Source organism: Ceratotherium simum, chromosome 23, assembly GCF_057802395.1.
Source record: "Ceratotherium simum simum isolate JZ-2026a chromosome 23, ASM5780239v1, whole genome shotgun sequence".
In the NCBI taxonomy this organism is placed as follows: domain Eukaryota; kingdom Metazoa; phylum Chordata; class Mammalia; order Perissodactyla; family Rhinocerotidae; genus Ceratotherium; species Ceratotherium simum.
In genome coordinates this window covers 2551078-2568359 of record NC_141922.1, presented here as the reverse complement: position 1 = coordinate 2568359, position 17282 = coordinate 2551078, and the positions used below count along the sequence as shown (strand labels likewise).

Genomic DNA, 17282 nt, shown 5'->3' with positions numbered 1-17282 from the left:
GCACGGTGGGTGACAACGGGAGGAGACAGGACGGTCCTCGAGCCCAAGCACAGGGCTCCGTGTGACTCCACGTGGGGCACAGGGCACGGCTCTGCCCAAGCTCCTAGGCCTCCTCCGGGCTGGTCAGGCTTAGTATGGGGGTTCACCTGGGAGAGGAGCCCCAAGCTCTCCAACAGACATGGATGCCGAGAAGAGACATGCAGTCTTCGGCCACAGCCCGTGCCTCTCAGAGCTCGTTAGGTCCACCACCCCACACCATCCCCTTTCGCAGGCAAGATGGCTCAGGCTCTAAGAGGTGACATGACGCAGTCAGGACCCCCTGACAAGGAGGTGGTAAAGGGAACAGGGGCTCCGACACAGTTCTCGGGCTCCCCCTCAGCGCTGCCCAACCTGCACCATGCTGGGATTGCTGCCAGGAGACCTCGGGGCTCATCGGGGCCCCTGAGGAGGGCCTCATAGCCTGTGGAAGCCCAGGGTGGCCTGAACACAGAGCTGCCCCTGCCCCGGGCTGGCCGAGCCCCTGCAGCAATCACCTTTCTCTCCCCAGGGACCCAGGGCTCCAGCCTGCGGACAGCACAGCACCTGGGGAGCCCTTCTATTGGAGCCCAACCTCCTGCCAGACCAGCGGCCTCTCTTGGTCCAAGCCAGGGCAGGCCCCTGGGTGACCCTAAAGGAAAGCCCAGTGGAACCCTGGCAGGGACGGGATCAAAACCACAAATCCCAGCTCCCACCCAGCCTGAGTCCACCACCTGCAAACGGCTGTGCAGATGGCACACCTGCGTCACGTGTCTGCAGGTGTGCTCAGCGTGCAGCCCCATCAGGGAGCTCTGGTGCGTGGCAGACACGTCTGGAGAGAGTCAGTGGGGCAAAAAGTGTGCAAGCGGATGCGTGCCCTGCCATCTGAAGACACGCCTGCATGCAGGTGTGCCTGTCTACGTGGGCGTCACAGGACACCTGGGCTTCCAAGAGGGGGCGTATGCGCACCCGTGTGCCCCTGTGGGTGATGCCAGGCGTAAGCTCAGCCTCAGGCTCTGAGCAAGAGCCGGGCTGGCCCTCAGATGTGTGGGATCCAGGCGGCTGTCGGGCTGTGTGTGGACAGTGCAGAGCACACCCATGCACGCCCATGTACACCACACACAGGCACACACTCACAGGCTGTCCCGCAGCTCCTGCGTATCACTCGGCGTCCCCAGGGACCGGAGGCTCTGCTCCAAGGAGGTCACTGCCAAGAGAAGGGGACAGGCGTAAGGAGCAGAAGGGCCTCCTCCAGCAACCCCTAAACCGCAGGTGACCCCCAGACCCCAGGGATGTCCTCTGCCCCCAGCAGAGGCAGTGCAGGGGCCCAAGGACATGGGTGCCGGGGCCTGGGAGACCATCCAAGTGACCATGCTCCTGTCAGAGCCAGGACACCAGGGCCGGGCAGTGCCCAGGCCCTCACTCAGTCCATCATACCCCCAGCAGAGCCCCCAGAGCAGGACCCCTCTCCCCAGCTGCCCTGGAACAGGCTCTCAGGCCCACGTGGGGCTCAAGGGCTCTTGGGAGCCGCCTCCCGCGGGCCTCGCCCTGGGTCTGGGAGGGGGACTTCTCTCCTCCCCTCTCCTGCTCGGCACTCTCTTACAGACCTGAGAGAGCTCAGGGTTCAGGGGCAAAGTGCCCCTGCCCAGCCAACATGTCCCCAGGACTCAGGTGCTAACGGCCTGGCCTCGTGGGGTGTGGCTCTCATCCTCTGACCCTCAGCTGTGACCTACGAGTCGGCCAGCCCTGCCCGTCTGAAGGAGGCCCTGACATGCTCCTTCCCCATGGGGACTAGTCCGGGTCACACGGGCGTGCGACGGTGAGGGAGGAGCGGAGCTGCAACACTGCGGGGAGCAGCCTCTGGTCGGAGGATGGCAGGCCTGGCCCACCCCGTCCCGAGACCGACGCACTCTTTTGCCAACCTGGCCTGCCCTCCCACCCCGAGACACCTGGGCCCGGACTGCAGGGCAGCCTAGTAGGGGAAGGCCACAGGCACGGCCACCACCCCCAGTGTCCCCTCAACCTCCCGTGGTGCTCTCGGTGGCCCAGCTCAGTCAGGTCGGGGTGGGACGGGGGGACCAGCCCTGGGCGCACACTCACCGTTGGAGTTGATTCGGAAGACGCTGGCAGACGTCTCCTGGAACAGCTCCTGGAGATCACCAGGATCCACCTGGGTGGCTGCAAGAAAACAGGAGGGGAGGACACATGGTCACCGTGCTGCCCGCAGGAGCCCGGCACCACCGACCGCGCAGAGCAGTTCTGGAAGCTGAGAGGCGGCGGTCACCCTTCCTAGCTCGCGCGTGCTCACAAGCCGAGGGAGAGAGAGGAAAGCAGAGGACGGCTCCTCAGAAAGGCCGAGCAGTGGGTGCCGTCTGCCCCAGCAACGCCACCGCTGGGCACACGTGAGAGAGACGAGTGCCCAGGTCCACATGACAGCCTGCACACGCGTGTGCACAGCAGCTCTGTTCCTGAGTCACAGAGTGGAGACAGCCCCATGTCCATCACCTGACGACAGGTGTGGTCCATCCTGACAAGGTCACATCACTCAGCCACAAAAAGGAACGAGCGCTGACACACACCACAACACAACCAGACCTCGAAACTGCCTGCCTGTGAAAGAGGCCAGACACAAAGGCCCCACGGCATCTGATTCCACTTACGGGAAACGTCCACATCCACAGAGGCAAATGCACCGGGAGGGAAAGCAGAGTCGTGGTTGCTAGGGGCCGAGAAGGGGGAACAGGGGTGAGTGCTAATAAGTGTGGGGTTTCTTTTTGAGGTGATGGAATATTCTAGAGTTAGATACTCATGATGGTTGCACAACACTGTGAATATACTAAAAACCACTGAATTGTACACTTCAGGATGGTTAAAATGGTGAATTTTATGTTGTGTGAATTTTATCTCAATTAAAAAAAAAATACCAAACATTGTGTGGACGCCACCAAGTCCTGGTAAGGATGGCAACGCTCCCAGGCTGGTGGGGCAAGGACAAGACAGCACAGTCACTACAGAAAGGTCTGCCGCCCCTTAAAGACTGGACAGTGCCACTCTGGGCATTTACGCAGAGAGAGACAAATATGGCCACAAGAAGCTTGTGTAAGACATGAAGAGCGGCTTCCTCCTCAAGACCTGGAAAGGGCGCCGCCATCCACGGGCAGAACCACGGCACAGGCCTGCCCACAGCAGAGCCGCAGAGAGGAAGGACACACGGCGTGGGCGGACCTCACACGCATCGTGCCAAGGGAAGGTGGCCGGACATCAGAGCACAGACCTAGAACCCGACTGACAGGAAGTTCCAGAACAGATAACAGTAACCTCTGGTGCTCCTGGGGCTGGGAGAGCACCCTCGTGGCCCATTGAGGCTGAGCCTCCAACACAAGACGAGTCGGCTGGACCTGTGCTGGGGACCAGCTGGAGCAGCAGGCAGGGAGGCAGCAGAGTCGGGGTGGGGAGGCACCCCACGCCATCCACGTACACCCCCCACGAACAGGTGCCCTTGGATCCCAGAGGTCTGGCTCCCAACCCAGCCTGCCATCCACTCTCTCGGGATCTGGGGCCTGCCTCCTGGGCTCTCGGAACCTCGCTGTTCCCACCTGCAGGATGGGGATAACACCCCCGCCGAGGGTTGATGTGAGATTTTCTTCAGGGCAGACACGGAGCAGGGGCTCAGGCAATGCCAGCTCCCGGGCCTCCTTCCTCATCTGCGGCATGAAGAGGAACTATCTGGCTCCAACAATCCTTCCTGTCCTTAGTGTCTGCACAGCCAACTCCAGGAGCCACTCACACTGCGGTAAAGAGAGCTTCTGCAGAAACGCGGGAGCATCTCCCCCCAGCTCAGCACCCCTTCTCAAAGCTGTCCTCCTCTGGACATCTCATCTGCCCCATCCACTCGCTCACCCCCGTGGCCAGCCCACCTCTAACCCACACCAAGTCCCGCCCTCGGGGCCAGTGGCCTGTCTGACGGGGCCGGACTGTCCCGCTGATGGAACTACTGACCCTGTGTGCTATGTGTCTTTCCAGATAACACTGGCTAATTGGCTTTGAGACGTTCTGTCTCTGATCTCGGGATAAAGCAGCTGAGCTCAGAGAGGCTGAGTGGCCCAGGGCACCAGCGAGGACGGGGCAGAGGGGGTGCTGGAACGGTCAGCAGCCTGAGAAAAGTGAAGAGCTCCACCCCTCAGGGCAGCTGATCTGGCTCTCAGGAAAAACACCATGGAGGCACAGCCCCGGGGCAGCAGGCTGGAGGAGCAGTGAGGAGGCCTCCACAAGGAGCAGAGCCTGGGGCTGGCCCAGCTGCGGCCCAGGGGGCACACAGGCTCTGGGGCTCGCCAGCCTCTGCTGCAGCTGCAGGAGTCACTGCAGAGCCTCCTGGGGGCGAGGAGGCCGCGAGGCCTGCAGGAGCTCATAGGAGGCCCCCTACTGGCCTGGAGTGCAGGGGCAGGGCGCTGGTCAGAAGCCGGAGGGCTGGGTAAAACTGCCCCGAGGAGCAGCATCCAGGGCTGGTCTTGTCCCCAGCCAGCAGGCAAATGCAAAGGCTCCAATGCAGAGCCCCCTGCAAGCAGCCTGCGGAGGCCCCCGCCTCGGGCTGGAAGCAGTGGGTGTGCAGCTGGCTATTTCTGACGGGCGCTGTGGGGTTTGGTAAACACCTAGAGCCACCGTGGGCAGGCGTGAACACCAGGGCTGGGGCAGGGGGGGGCGGGGGGCTGTCAGCCGGCTGCCTTGGGAATTAATGTGGACCCACAGGGAGGGGAGGGAGGAAATGTGCAAATATTCTGGAGGAGGACAAGGCAGGTCCGGCCCAGGAGCAAGCACAGCTGCAGGACGGCCTCCTGCCTCCACGGGAATCCGGGGAGGCGCGATGGGAGGCCTCTCACCTCAGCCGGAGGGAACACCACAGGGGATGCCAGTGGAGGCCGTCGGGGACCTCGAGCTGTGTCCCCTAGACCCAGTCTCTTCTTTGCCCTGGGCACCTGGCCACGCAGCTGCAGAGGACACTTCCCTGCCTCCCTTGCAGCCAAGAGCAACCACGTGACTAAGTTCTCACCCCTGGCATCTGAGAAGCGAATGCGCCGACCCCCTCATGTTTTAAAAGGACACTGCAGGCCGTGACTGCCTCTCACTCCCCTCCTAGGCTGAGATGTGATGGGTGCGACTCCACTGCAACCACGCAGATGAAGACAACACCCCAGGGGCGCAGAGCCACAGGTGGGAGGAGCCTGGGCCCCCCGATGGCCCTGGGGAGTAGAGCTGCCTCGCGGCCTGGACCGCTGGATGGCGGCAAGAGGGAGACAAATGCTCCATCTTATTTGGGGCCTCTGCTCTAGCAGCCCACCCTCTTCTTTACCTACTACACAAACACAGCCCGTTCAGTAAGGGCTGGAAACCTAACAGACACAGGCCGTGAGTCTAGTGGAAGGCCCAGGCCAACCCTGACATGCACTGGTCATCCTGCCTCCTCCACTCCAGGATCGCATCACCAACGGTGGCCGCCGCGTGACCGGGCAGGTGGGCAGTGGGAGATTGACTGCAGCTATAGTAATCGAGCCTCTGCATTTGGCACAGGTGACAAACGACAAGGCCTGAATCTGGGTGGTGGCAAGGGTACAGAGGAGGAAATCAGAGGTCTCGGGGAAGAGCTGACAGGACTGCGGATGGGAGAACCTAAGGGGCGAGGAATGGGAGGACAGACAGCTGGTGCCCGTCAGCCAGGCGTCTGGTCAGTGCAACTAGGATGGACGGGGATGGTTCACAACAGGGGGCGCAGACGAGAAGCAGGCGTCGGGGAGAGAGGAAGGGGTCACTCTGGTCAAGGGGCGAGGGAGGTGCCTCTATGTCAGTGGAGTGAAGATTCTAGTGCCAGCTGTGGAGCACGTGGGTGATTCTCAGGACAGAGGTACGCGCTGGAAACAGGAATCGCGGGGCCAACGACATACAGAAATTAATCCAGAAAAATAAGCCAAGTTCTCATGCAATACTGCCCCTGGGAGCACTTCAGCTCTGTCATGAGGGAAACGGGCCAGGCTTTCCCCCGGGACACAGCTAACCCCTGGAGGAACGATGGAAAACAACGTTCTAATCAGGGATGACGGTCGGGTCAGTATTCCAGTCCTGAGAGAAGAGCCCTAACCCCCAGCTCTCTCCTGTGAGCAACAGCAGCCTGCGGAGCTGGGAGGAGGCTCCAGAGCAGAGCCCAGCGTCTCTGGTCAGGAGACGGACGCCGGGCCCACAACACGGCAGCTGCCCTGGGGGCAGGGGACCGAGGAGGGACAGCATGCATCACACGTGCGTGCACACAGGCGGAGAGACGGCATGTATCACACATGCGTGTGCACAGGCGGAGAGACAGCATGTATCACACGTGCGTGTGCACGGGGGAGAGACAGCAGGTACCACATATGCACGTGCACAGGCAGAGAGACGGCATGCATCACACGTGCGTGCGCACAGGCTCTTGGAGAGACAGCATGTATCGCACGTGCGTGCGCACAGGTGGAGAGACAGCAGGTATCACACGTGCGTGCGCACAGGTGGAGAGACAGCAGGTATCACACGTGCGTGTGCACAGGCGGAGAGACAGCAGGTATCACACGTGCGTGCGCACAGGCGGAGAGACAGCAGGTATCACACGTGCGTGCGCACAGGCGGAGACCCCGCTGGCTGAGAGAAAGACGGCCTCTGAAGAAAGGGCGGCAGCCAGGAAGCGGCACGCTGACCACGCTCCTCACTCACTCACGCAGGGTGGGGATGGACGGAGCTCGCACGAGGGGAACGGACGGGACCTCACTGAGCTCCCAGGGCGTCTAACGGGGACTGCGAGGGTCACGCCTGGGGGGGGGCCTGGGTTAGCGTCAGGGTGAGGGGGACTCTGGAGGGCCCTAAAAGATTTTTACAACAATCTCGATGAGATCCAGGCGCCCCACAGGTAACCTGACTGCCTGTGGAACAGAAGCCAGGCCTCCTCAAGGGAAAACAACCGAACCCACGCAAAAAACTCACAGACGAAACCCACTGGACACGGAGCAGCAGGGCAACGCGGGCCCTCACCACGAGGGAAACGAGACCCAGACATGACGGAGACGGCGGAGGGAGCAGGAAGCACATCTGCAGTTATGAAGGCTCCCAGACGCACAGGAGCACGCCTCCCACGTGGGGAGAGACGGAGGACGCGGGCAAGACCCCGCGGGACTTGAGAAGATACAGGGACAACGCCTGACGTCAGGCTGGGCGCCAGCAATCAGCCACAGCTCAGACCCTGCAGAGTAGAGGATCGTGATCCTGAGGACCAACGACGAAGCCACACAAAAGGGAACTTAGAGGGGAGAAGACTGGACAAAGTGACAGGGCCGCAGTGACCGGGGCAGCATCCAGCCGCCGGCACAGGCGGGGAGAGCCACGCAGGGGCAAACACACAGGAGGAAGGCCAGGAAACGGGGACCAAGAGCACCCACAGTTTACACTAGTGTAAACCGAGAGTTCCAAGAATTTCAGCAAGTCCCAAGCAAAATAAATACTAAAAATAAAAAGCCCAAGGCACATTACAGGCAAAATTGCAGAAAACCTGTGCTAAAGAAGAGACTTTAAAAGAGGCCATAGAAAATCACACAGTGCCACACTGAAAAGAAAACAGAAGAGGACTTTCTCCTCCATCAGACACCGTGGGGCCAAAGGACAACAGAACGACATCCTTACAGCGCTGAAGGAAAGGAAAAACCTTCAACCAGAATTCCATACCCAGTGGAAATATATTTCAGAAATAGAGGCAAAATAAAGATTTACTTTAGACAAAAGGAAGCTGAGAGAATCTATTCCAGCCAGATGTGCGCTGCAGGAAATAGTAAGAGAAGTCTGTCGGGTGGAAAGAAACAATAAAGGAGAGGTGGACGTCCACAAGGAGCCGCGGGGCACCCGGGGCTCAGTATGAAGGCAGATGAAAAGACACTCGGGCTCCTTTTCAATTTGCTGAGGAGATGACTGATTATTGACGCAGGATCAATACTGTGCTGTTAGCAATACCGTGCTGTTCCTAAGGTGCACGGGAGTGAACGTGGAAGCAGCAGCATCCGTCGAGCATGCAGGGGAACAGACGCCAAGTGCTGGAAGGTTTGTGCTCCCCGTGCAACTGAAGGAAGGCTGTGAAAAGCGAAAGATAAACATGACAAACTCAAAAGCAACCACTAGAAAACGAAGCAACAGGCCTGGCTCATAAGCCGATGTGCAGGTCAACGGAATACTCAACAACACTCTTACTCCAAAAGAGAAAGGAAGAGAGAAAGAACAACAAAAAGAGACCAAAAGGGAACCACAGAAAGCAAGTACCAAGATGGGAGATGTAAACCTCAACAGACCAGTACTCACACAAAGATGAATGACCTCAACCTGAGTCAACGCAGTCCACTTGTGGCCCGTGGCTCCACACTGCGGAGTATGGATTCCAGAACCTCTCCATCACCGGGCACTGTTGTGACTGTTCCAACCCACGGCAGAGGTGCTCAGATGGGATCAAAGCAAACTCCGCCACAACTGAACACAAGAAACCCACTTTACATATAAGTCAGGTGTAGCTTATAACTCAAAGGATGGGAAATTATATCATGTAAACAGTAATCCTAAGAAAGCTGGAGTAGCTACACTGTAATCAGATACAGCAGAATTCAGAACAACAGGGATAAAAAGGACATTTTTACAACGACAGAGGGGTCAACTGCTGAAGAAAACAAAACAATCCTAAATATACACGTACCTCATTTCACAGCTTGAAAACATATGAAGCAGTAACTGATAGACTGGAAAAGAGAAACAGACAAATCCACAATTACAGTCAGAGTTGTCAACACCCTTCTCTCGGTAGTTAATAGAACCAGCAGACAGAAAATCAGCGAGGGTACGAAGACTTTAACAACACTATTGATCAACTGGACCTGAACGACAGTTACAGCCTCTCCACCCAACAACAGCTGAACACGCATTCTCGTCAAGTGCACATGGAACGTGCACTGGGATATGCCATATTCCAGACCAGAAAGCACGGCTCGATATATTTGTAACAGCTGAAATCATACAAATATGTTCTCTGATCCCAACAGAATTGAATAGAAATCAATAAAAGGAAGATATCTGGATATACAGAGAATTATTTGAAAATTAAATAACACATTTTAAACAACTATCAGTAAAGAAGAAATCACAAAGGAAATTGCAAAATAGTTGTAACTGAATAAAACGAAAACACAAGTAAAGCAATGCACAGAGGAAGATTTATAGCAATAAACACTTATATTAGGAAAGAAGAAAGGTCTCAAGTCAATGATCGAACAAAAGCAAATTAACCCCAAAGTAGGCAGAAGGAAGGAAATAAGAAAGATGAGCAGAAATCAATTACATCAACATTGGATAAATAGAGAAAATTAATGAAATCAAAATCTGGTTCTTTGAAACAATGAATAAAATTGACAGACGCCCAGCCAGACTAATTGAGAACAAAACAGAGAAGACACAAATGAGCAGTATCAGAAATGACAGGAGATCTCACTACCCATCCCACAGGCGTCCATGTAACAGCTGAGGAATATTATGAACAACTTCACGCCAGTAAATCTGACAACTAACACGGCGATGTGGGTAAGCTCCTTGGAAAACACAGAACAATCAAGCTCATTTGAGAAGAACAGAGAGCATGGATAGCACATAACATGAAAGGAACAGTAGTTTCAAGTCTCCCCACCACGAAACGCGGTCTCAGATGGCTTCTTTGATGAAATCTGACAAACATTTAAGGGAAGAATACTACCAATTCTGCACCAACTCTTTCAGGAAACAGAGGAGGAGGAAATCATCCCCAACTCATTCCAAGACTCACTTCATAGTCATTGTCATCAAGACACTGTGGGGCTACACAGGCAGGGACACAGACCAACGGGGACAGATGGAATTCCCCCGTGCACACTGTCACCTGGTTTCAGACACAAGTGCCGAGGTCACTCAATGGGGAAGGAGAGTCTTTCCAGCCACTGGTGCTGGACAGCTGGATATACACTGACACTCAGCCCAAAGTAACCAAACTCAAAATTAACTCAACATTTAATAATAGACTCAAATGTAAGAGCTAAAACTATTAAAAAAAAAAAAAAACTTTGAGACGGTACAGCAGACAAAGACTTTTCAGGTGGGATACAAAGAGCAAAAGCCACAGAAGAAAACACCAATAACATCAAAATGTACAACTTCTGACCTTCAAAAAAGACAGTTAAGAAAACAGAAGACAAACCGGCGCCTGAGAGAAAGGTTTACGGTACAGACGTCTGACAAGCCCTGGTACCCAGAATCCAGAGTGAGCTCACGCCACGTGGTAAGGCCGAGGGCCCAGCATCCGGTGGCTGACAGCTGTGGACAGACACTGCACCCCAGACGAGGTACAGATGCCAGCGAGCACATGACAGGACTCAGCATCCGGGAAGAGCGAGCTGAAACAGCAGGAGATCCCACCGCACACCACCCACAGAAGGGCTACAGTCAGACAACTGCCAACAGCAAAAGCTGGCGAGGACGCAGAGCAAGCGTGCTCTCCCTCGCTGCCGCGGGAAGTGAAGACGGAACCACCACTTTGGGAAACGGTTTGGCAGTTTTTTAAAAGTTAAACTGACACTCTGCATATGAACAGCAATTCCACGCTTAGGTATTTATCCACACCCCCCCAGAGAGTGACAACGTTCGTCCACACAGATTTTACAGATGTTCACAGCACCTTTACTCAGCCAAAAGCTGGCAACAACGAAACCACCCCCCACGGGAGGACGAGACACAAACCATGGCACATCCACTCCTGAGCAGTAGAAGGATGAGGCGCTGACACTCGCAACACATACAGACAGTCCCCAAACATATTGGGACGAGGAAGGACGTCGGACCCGAGAGAGCACAGGCCACAGGATCCCATCTCTGTGGAACTCTCCAAGGAACCCAGCCCACGGTGGCAGACAGCAGATTAGCAGTGGGGCTCAAGCAGGGTGAGGGGGTGCCCAGGGAAGCGTCTGCGGTCCTGGGGATGAACGCTCCTCACCTCGCTGTGGGGTCAGGCGGCGTGTGTCCAAGCACATCTCACTGACCGGGACCTGAAGTGGACGCACTGAACTGCACCCAAATTACACTCGGATAAAGCCCTGTCCTCGTCAAACAAGGGTGAAGTCACAGCTCACACCTCTGCTCAGCCCCCCGCCCACCTCCTGGCGGGGGAAGCCCCCACTGGCCAGGGTGTCTCTCTCAGGGGAACAACAGGTCCATCCCCCTTTCCCTCTGCACAGCTACGTGTTCCAGAAACGTCTGCTGAGCAAAGCAACATCCCCTGAAGGAGTCCAGATGGGGGCGCCCCTTGTTCTCCAGGCCCCCTAGGACACCCCGGAAAGGAAGGAGGACATAGCTGCTTCTTCCCCACCTCAACGGCTTCCCCGCACTCGGAAAATACAACAAAACAGCGGAGGAGCTTCTCAGGGTTTCTCTCAGCATCCCCACGCGCCCTCCACGTCTACTGGGAGCAGAGATAACGGGACTTTCTAAAACCACCAGAGAAAGGGAACGTGCCTCCCCCTGGCTCAGGCCCCATCTCCCACATCTGCCGCAGGCGCCCGCCATTATCTGCCCACTGCAGGGAGAGAAGCGAACACGCAGTGGGCGACACGCTAAGTCACAGGGTCTGCGCCCGGTGTGCTCAGCAAGCTGCCCTTCCTTTCCCCAGGTCCCAGAGGCACCTGCAGCAACAGCAGGCCGGACGGCGGAAGGGGGACCCACGTGACTCTCTGTGGTCGGCACAGGGAGCCCCCAGCCTGCCCCGCACACACAGACCACTGGGGGCGCTGACCCGCAGCAGGCTCTGCCCCACCACAGCGCCACCTGAGGCTGGGCAGCTCCCCACATCCCGCTGAGGGCCCGACCAAAGGATGGGGTGCCTGGGGTCCCACGGCACCCCAGTTGCAGGACAAGCCAGGGGAAGAGGGGGCACCTCTCGGCTCCAGAGTCGGACAAGCTTGGGTGAAACCCAGTGCCCCACTGGGCTGGGGCCGTGGCCTCCTCGCTGTCGAGTGGGGTTACAGCAGCGTCTCCTCACAGCCTGCTGGGGTCCGCCCAGCACAGGCTCAGGGCCCGGGGCAGGCCGTTCCCCAGACACTGCCAGCCTCCCATGCAAATGGGACACAGGGTGTGTGGGGGGTCCCACACGAGTGACCCCAGCGAGGGGCAGGTCCTGGGCAGGTCCTAGCACGCCCAGCGGCTCCGCCCTCATAGCCAGGCCTCTGCAGGGAAACCTGGGACTTCCTCTCACCTTTGAGACCAGCACAAGCAGCTGCAGGATTCTGTATAACCTGGCCAGTCACTGGTGTCCAGCCCCCCTCTCTACCCAGGAGGGTCCCTGGTCACGTCCAGCTGACGGATACACGGTGAACGGAGCTAACGGGGTAATACCCTGGGAGAGCATCCCCATTCTAAATCTCATACACCCGTCACCATAGCTTCAAGTACGGAGAGCCACAACCGGTGGACCCAGAAGGAGAAGAGAGATAAATCCCAAATCCTGGCACGTGGCCGTAAGAGGTTCACTGGGAGCACCCCCGGCCGGCGGCCAGGACCAGCCTGTGGTGCCTGGAACGAACACACAGAACGCAGGCAGCCCCAGAGTGGACCTGACATCGAGACACACGTCTGTCACAGCCGTTCAGTGAACCCCCTTAGGCATGTTCACCCAGGCGACACCAGGGTAAATGTCTGCCCCACCAAGGTGGGGGGTCACAGGACCCTGAGCCACATGTGGGCAAGGCAGAGGATGGAAGGAGGGAGCAGCTGGGGCACAGGCACCAGCACATCGGGGCCCTCAGCCTTCCAGAGCAGCAGGCAGCTCAGAGCACCTAGAGGACCAGGCGAGAGGAGGCAGAGGAGGGGCCTGCAGGCCTGAAGCAGGGTCACTGGGCCTGTGCTGTGGGCACTGGGGAGGAGTGGGGAAGGGCCGGGAATAGGGACAGCACCCCACTTCAGGAGGACAACCCTGCTGTACCGGGGATGGGAGACGGGCCGCCCAGGGGGAAGGTGGGAGCAGCCAGGAGCCTGCCGCCGGGGCAGGGAGGAAGATAGGCTCCTGCCCCGGCCAGGTGGGTACACAGGGCCACTTGAGGATGCCGAGGCCGCTTCATGCCCTTTAGTGGCTAATGGTGCTGTGATGGATTGGCGGTGTCTGCCACAGGCGAGGCGTGGGTGTGCAGGCACCGGCCAGGCGACCCCGTGCTCCCGGAGAAGTGGTCCTGCACTCTCCAGATGACAGCGTCGCACAGGCTTTAGGAGGGAAGGCTCTGCGCCCGGGCCCAAGCCTGGGCCCGGCCACAGGGGGTCCAGCAGGGAGCAGTACGGGGGCTGAGGGGCCCGCGGCGCTCCCACCGGGGCAGTGCTACCCACCTTCCACACGCGCTCAGGAACCGGGGAAGTGGGAGTCTGAGGCAGGTCGCATGGGCGGGGTGGGCAGGCAGCCTTCGTAGGCCTCGTACAGAGGACATGTCTGGACAGAACCGCGAGGCCAGGCCGGGAGCCTCTGCCCGGGCTCCTGCCCCGCCCCTGCCGGGGCCCCAGGGAAACAAGCTCCCACAGGAGAGCCGCTGGACAGCGAAGAGCGGACAGGCAGAGGGCAGGGCTGTGAGGAGCGTGCGGCTCACTCCCCTGCCCCGTGAGGTGGACTGACCTCAGCCGAACGCACTAGCGCCGACACGGGGACACGGCGTGGAGACCCACGCCGGGGCTGGAGGGCTGGCAGTGAACGGGCCACTCCAGAGCGGGGCCAAGTGACCACGCTCAGGGTCCAGCGTGCCCCAGGGAGGCAGATGGCTGTGTGCAAGGGGGCGGCTGCGAGGCTGGGCGCAGGGGCAGCACTCTGGTCTCGGAGGAGGGAGCAAGCGGGCCTCACTGTCCGTTGGGAAGAGCACGGGAGCGACCAGGGAGCAGAGGTCTGCCGGGCCCTGCGGGCATGGCACCTCCACACCCCCTGTGATCACAGCGGCCCAGGAGGTTCGCACACCCCACTTTACAGAGCAGGAGGCCCTTGGCCTCCGGGATTCCAGAGCTCCGAGACCCCTGCCAGCACACAGGCAAGGGTGCACCTTCCAGGGCACCAGGTGCCACTAAGGACACCAAGTGACACTAAGGACACGGCGGGCAGCAGCGCCCAGACCACCACCTGTGACAACATCACCAAGCCGTGGGGCTGGCCTCGGAGAGAGGAGACAGAGCCTGCACCGGCTGCCAGTCAAACACATGCTGGCCTCTCCTTGTTTCTCAAGTTCTTTGTGTGTCTTCTGGCCCAATTACAAAGTCACAGACTAGGTGAGGAATTAGAAACGCCCCCTTAGAACCTAACTCCAGCACCCAGCCCGGCCAGGACTGAGGAGGCATGGACCCGCCATCCCCCATACCTCCTCTCTCCCACCCGTCTCTACCTCTTGGTACTGAGGCTCAGCCGCTAATCACAGCTCCTGGATTACAGCCTGGACCTCGGTTCTCACCCGCCCCCACGGCTCTACTGCTCTCGGGCACAGGCCCCCGTGCCCCCACACCCCCATGCACACCTGCGGCGTCTACACAGGCTAACAGTCCAGACGCACATCTCCTGGGAAGGCGGGGGCAGAGGGATTCTCACTGGTGACCAGTAAAAACTAGTCCTGGTGGGTGTGGATGAACTCAAGGAAGGGACAGTAGTGGATGGGCTGAGAGGAGTGGAGGGAACCCAGCAAGGACCCCTGCAGAGCAGCCGGGGACCAGCACCCTGACCCTTGGTGCCTGAGCCCTCCCCCCAGCCCTTGCCCTCTGACCCCAAGCCAAATAGCATGCTGTTGGGGCCCAGGTCAGCACAGGGACTAGAGGCCTGAGACAAAGGGCTGGACAAGAAGCAGAGAGAGGAGCATCACCCCACACCCGCTGTCTCCCAGCACTGTCCCCACCAACATGGCTGCCACCCCGTCAACGCTGCGTCCACTCGGCCATCACTCGCCCAGCAAGCCTGTGCCCAGCCCTCCTGTGGCGCCAGGCACAGCCACCACACACTCCTCATCAGCCGCCAATTCTGATGGTGCCTGTGAGGAGGCAGGAGGCTTCTCCACGGGACCGCCAGGGGTCAAGGAGCCCAGGGCCCCAGGATAGCAGCCCTGTGCATCGCCCAGGCCCGGTGTGACCACTGCCTCACAACGGTGCCTGACCCCCAGGGGCGCCTGTCCTCACCCAGCAAGGCACAAAAGGAGAGGCCTTGGGCTGAAGATGGGCGTCCATGCCCCAGCACGAGAGGCAGCAGGTGCTCCCCACGGCTGCGGGAAAGGAACCCCCTAACTGCTGAGAGGTTTTGCCGGGCCCAGCACAGCCTCATCCTTCTGCACCCTCAGCTCGGCGCGAAAGCACACCCGGGCCAGTGTCTGGCGGGCAGCTGTGGCCGCCTGCTGCAGCCCCGTGCTCTAGGCCAGGCCCAGGTGACGCCACTTGTTTGGGCAGCTCCCACAGGAGGACGGAGCCCTGATGCCCATGCAGCAGGAATCCAGCGGGGGACCAGGACGTGCTCATCCCCTCACAGTCACAACGGCCTCACATGGCAGTGCTGCGGCCCTGTGTGGCCCCGGACTGTGCATGTCCACGCAGTGTACTGTCCCAGCCCCTCTGGGACCCACCACACCCTTAGCTCCCAGATATCAGGCCCGCACTGACCTCCACCAAGCTCCCCGACCCGCCATGCCTGACCGGAGCCTTCCTGGAGAAGTCAGACCCTGCAGAGCAACACTCCCCTGGAAGATGGCCCTAGGAAGGACTCTGCCCCTTCCTGGAGGACTCAGACCCCACAGAGCGACAACCCCGTGGAAGACGGCCCCGCGAAGGACTCTGCCTGAGCCCTGGGATGCCCCGAGATAACCCGGACACCTCGACTCTCCATCCCCATCTGCCCCTCCTGACGCTGCAGGGGCGGCCCGGCCTGTACGGAGGCCTCTTCTGGATGTAACCCAGCAACAGCCACGCGTTCCCAACAGCTCTGACGCCCAGGCCACAAAACCAGCTCAGAAAGTCAGCAGAGCATTTTATTTAATGGACAGGATAGGACAGACAGGACAGGACAGAACAGAGAAACATTGGAGCATATGGGATGACATAAGGTAAGCACCATTTGAAAAGCCCATATTTCAGCTGTGTGTTAACACGCGGGGCAGCAACAGACAACATATCTCTTACGGCAGGTCATGGTCCAACAGCAGGAAGCTGATGACCTTGCGGAGAGAGCTGCATCTTGTCCGTGCAGCCCCGCTCTCCGCTCTGCGGCGGGGTGAGGGCGAGTGCTGACGCAGAAGCTAAGGGCGCAGTCTAGTCCACCAGAAGCGCTTCAGGATTTAGAACGCCGCGTGCGTGAACGGACGGGTGGGTGAGGGCCTGGTGCAGGAGCGGAGGATAAAGGAGAGGAACAGTACAGATGATCCGGGGGGCGGGGGGGGCGGGAGAAGTGGGGGAGATCCCTACGGAGGGGGAGCAGCCTGCGGGCGTGGGCAGGCCAGGGGGTCTCTGCCTGCCTGCTGGCGGGGCTGAGCTGGGCGAGGCACTCACCTCTGGGCGGCTGCAGGCCGAAGCCCTCGCGGGGCAGGGCCTGGCAGGAGAAGGTCCTGGCCACCGCCTGCTCCAGGGGCGTGAGGGCCAGGGCCTGGGGCTGGCGGGGGCCGGGGGCCGCCCCGCGGAGCTCGCCCAGCTTGCGGCGCACGACGGCGCGCAGGTCCCGCCACTTGTGCTTGAGGTCCACGACGTCACGGCGGCAGTAGCCCAGCGCGTTCACGGCCTGCAGGATGCGGCTCCACACGCGGCCCCTGCGGGCAGGCTCGGCCCTCGGCAGCCCCGAGCCGAAGAGCAGCTGGTGGTGCCTGCTGACCCTGGACACCAGCACCTCCGTCTCCTGCGGGCAGAAGTTGGGCTTCCTCTTCTTGGCCCGGGCGGCGCTGGGCCCCGCCATCCGGCCACGGGCCCCGGCAGCCGAGTCCTTCCTCGGGCCGGCGGCGGGCGGCGAGGTGGGCTCTGGTGTCCCGCTGCCTTCAGTGGCGACCCCTGGCCCTGGAAAGGCACCAAAAGGGGGCGTTTAAGGCACCTGGGCCGGTGAGGACGGCAGCTGCAGCAGCAACTCCCGGGGCGCCTCCTCTTTGGCTTCTGCTTCAGGACACTGCTGCCTGCGCCTGGCCACCGCCCACTCCCCGCTGGGTGTCCAGAGGCCTGGGTCCAAGCCTAGC

At 59.6% G+C, this 17282-nt stretch overlaps 1 protein-coding gene across 1 annotated transcript in view; it reads right to left on the bottom strand.

Annotated features, from left to right (window-relative positions):
- Positions 1–17282, bottom strand: part of TSNARE1 (t-SNARE domain containing 1) — a 123382-nt gene that overhangs the window by 55916 nt on the left and 50184 nt on the right. Inside the window, exons 4-6 of the mRNA XM_087447388.1 lie at positions 16615–17109; positions 2116–2193; positions 1153–1222 (exon numbers count right to left, since the gene is read on the bottom strand). Of these exons, the coding sequence (XP_087303514.1) occupies positions 1153–1222; positions 2116–2193; positions 16615–17109 (643 nt within the window). The remainder of the gene's footprint in view (positions 1–1152; positions 1223–2115; positions 2194–16614; positions 17110–17282) is intronic.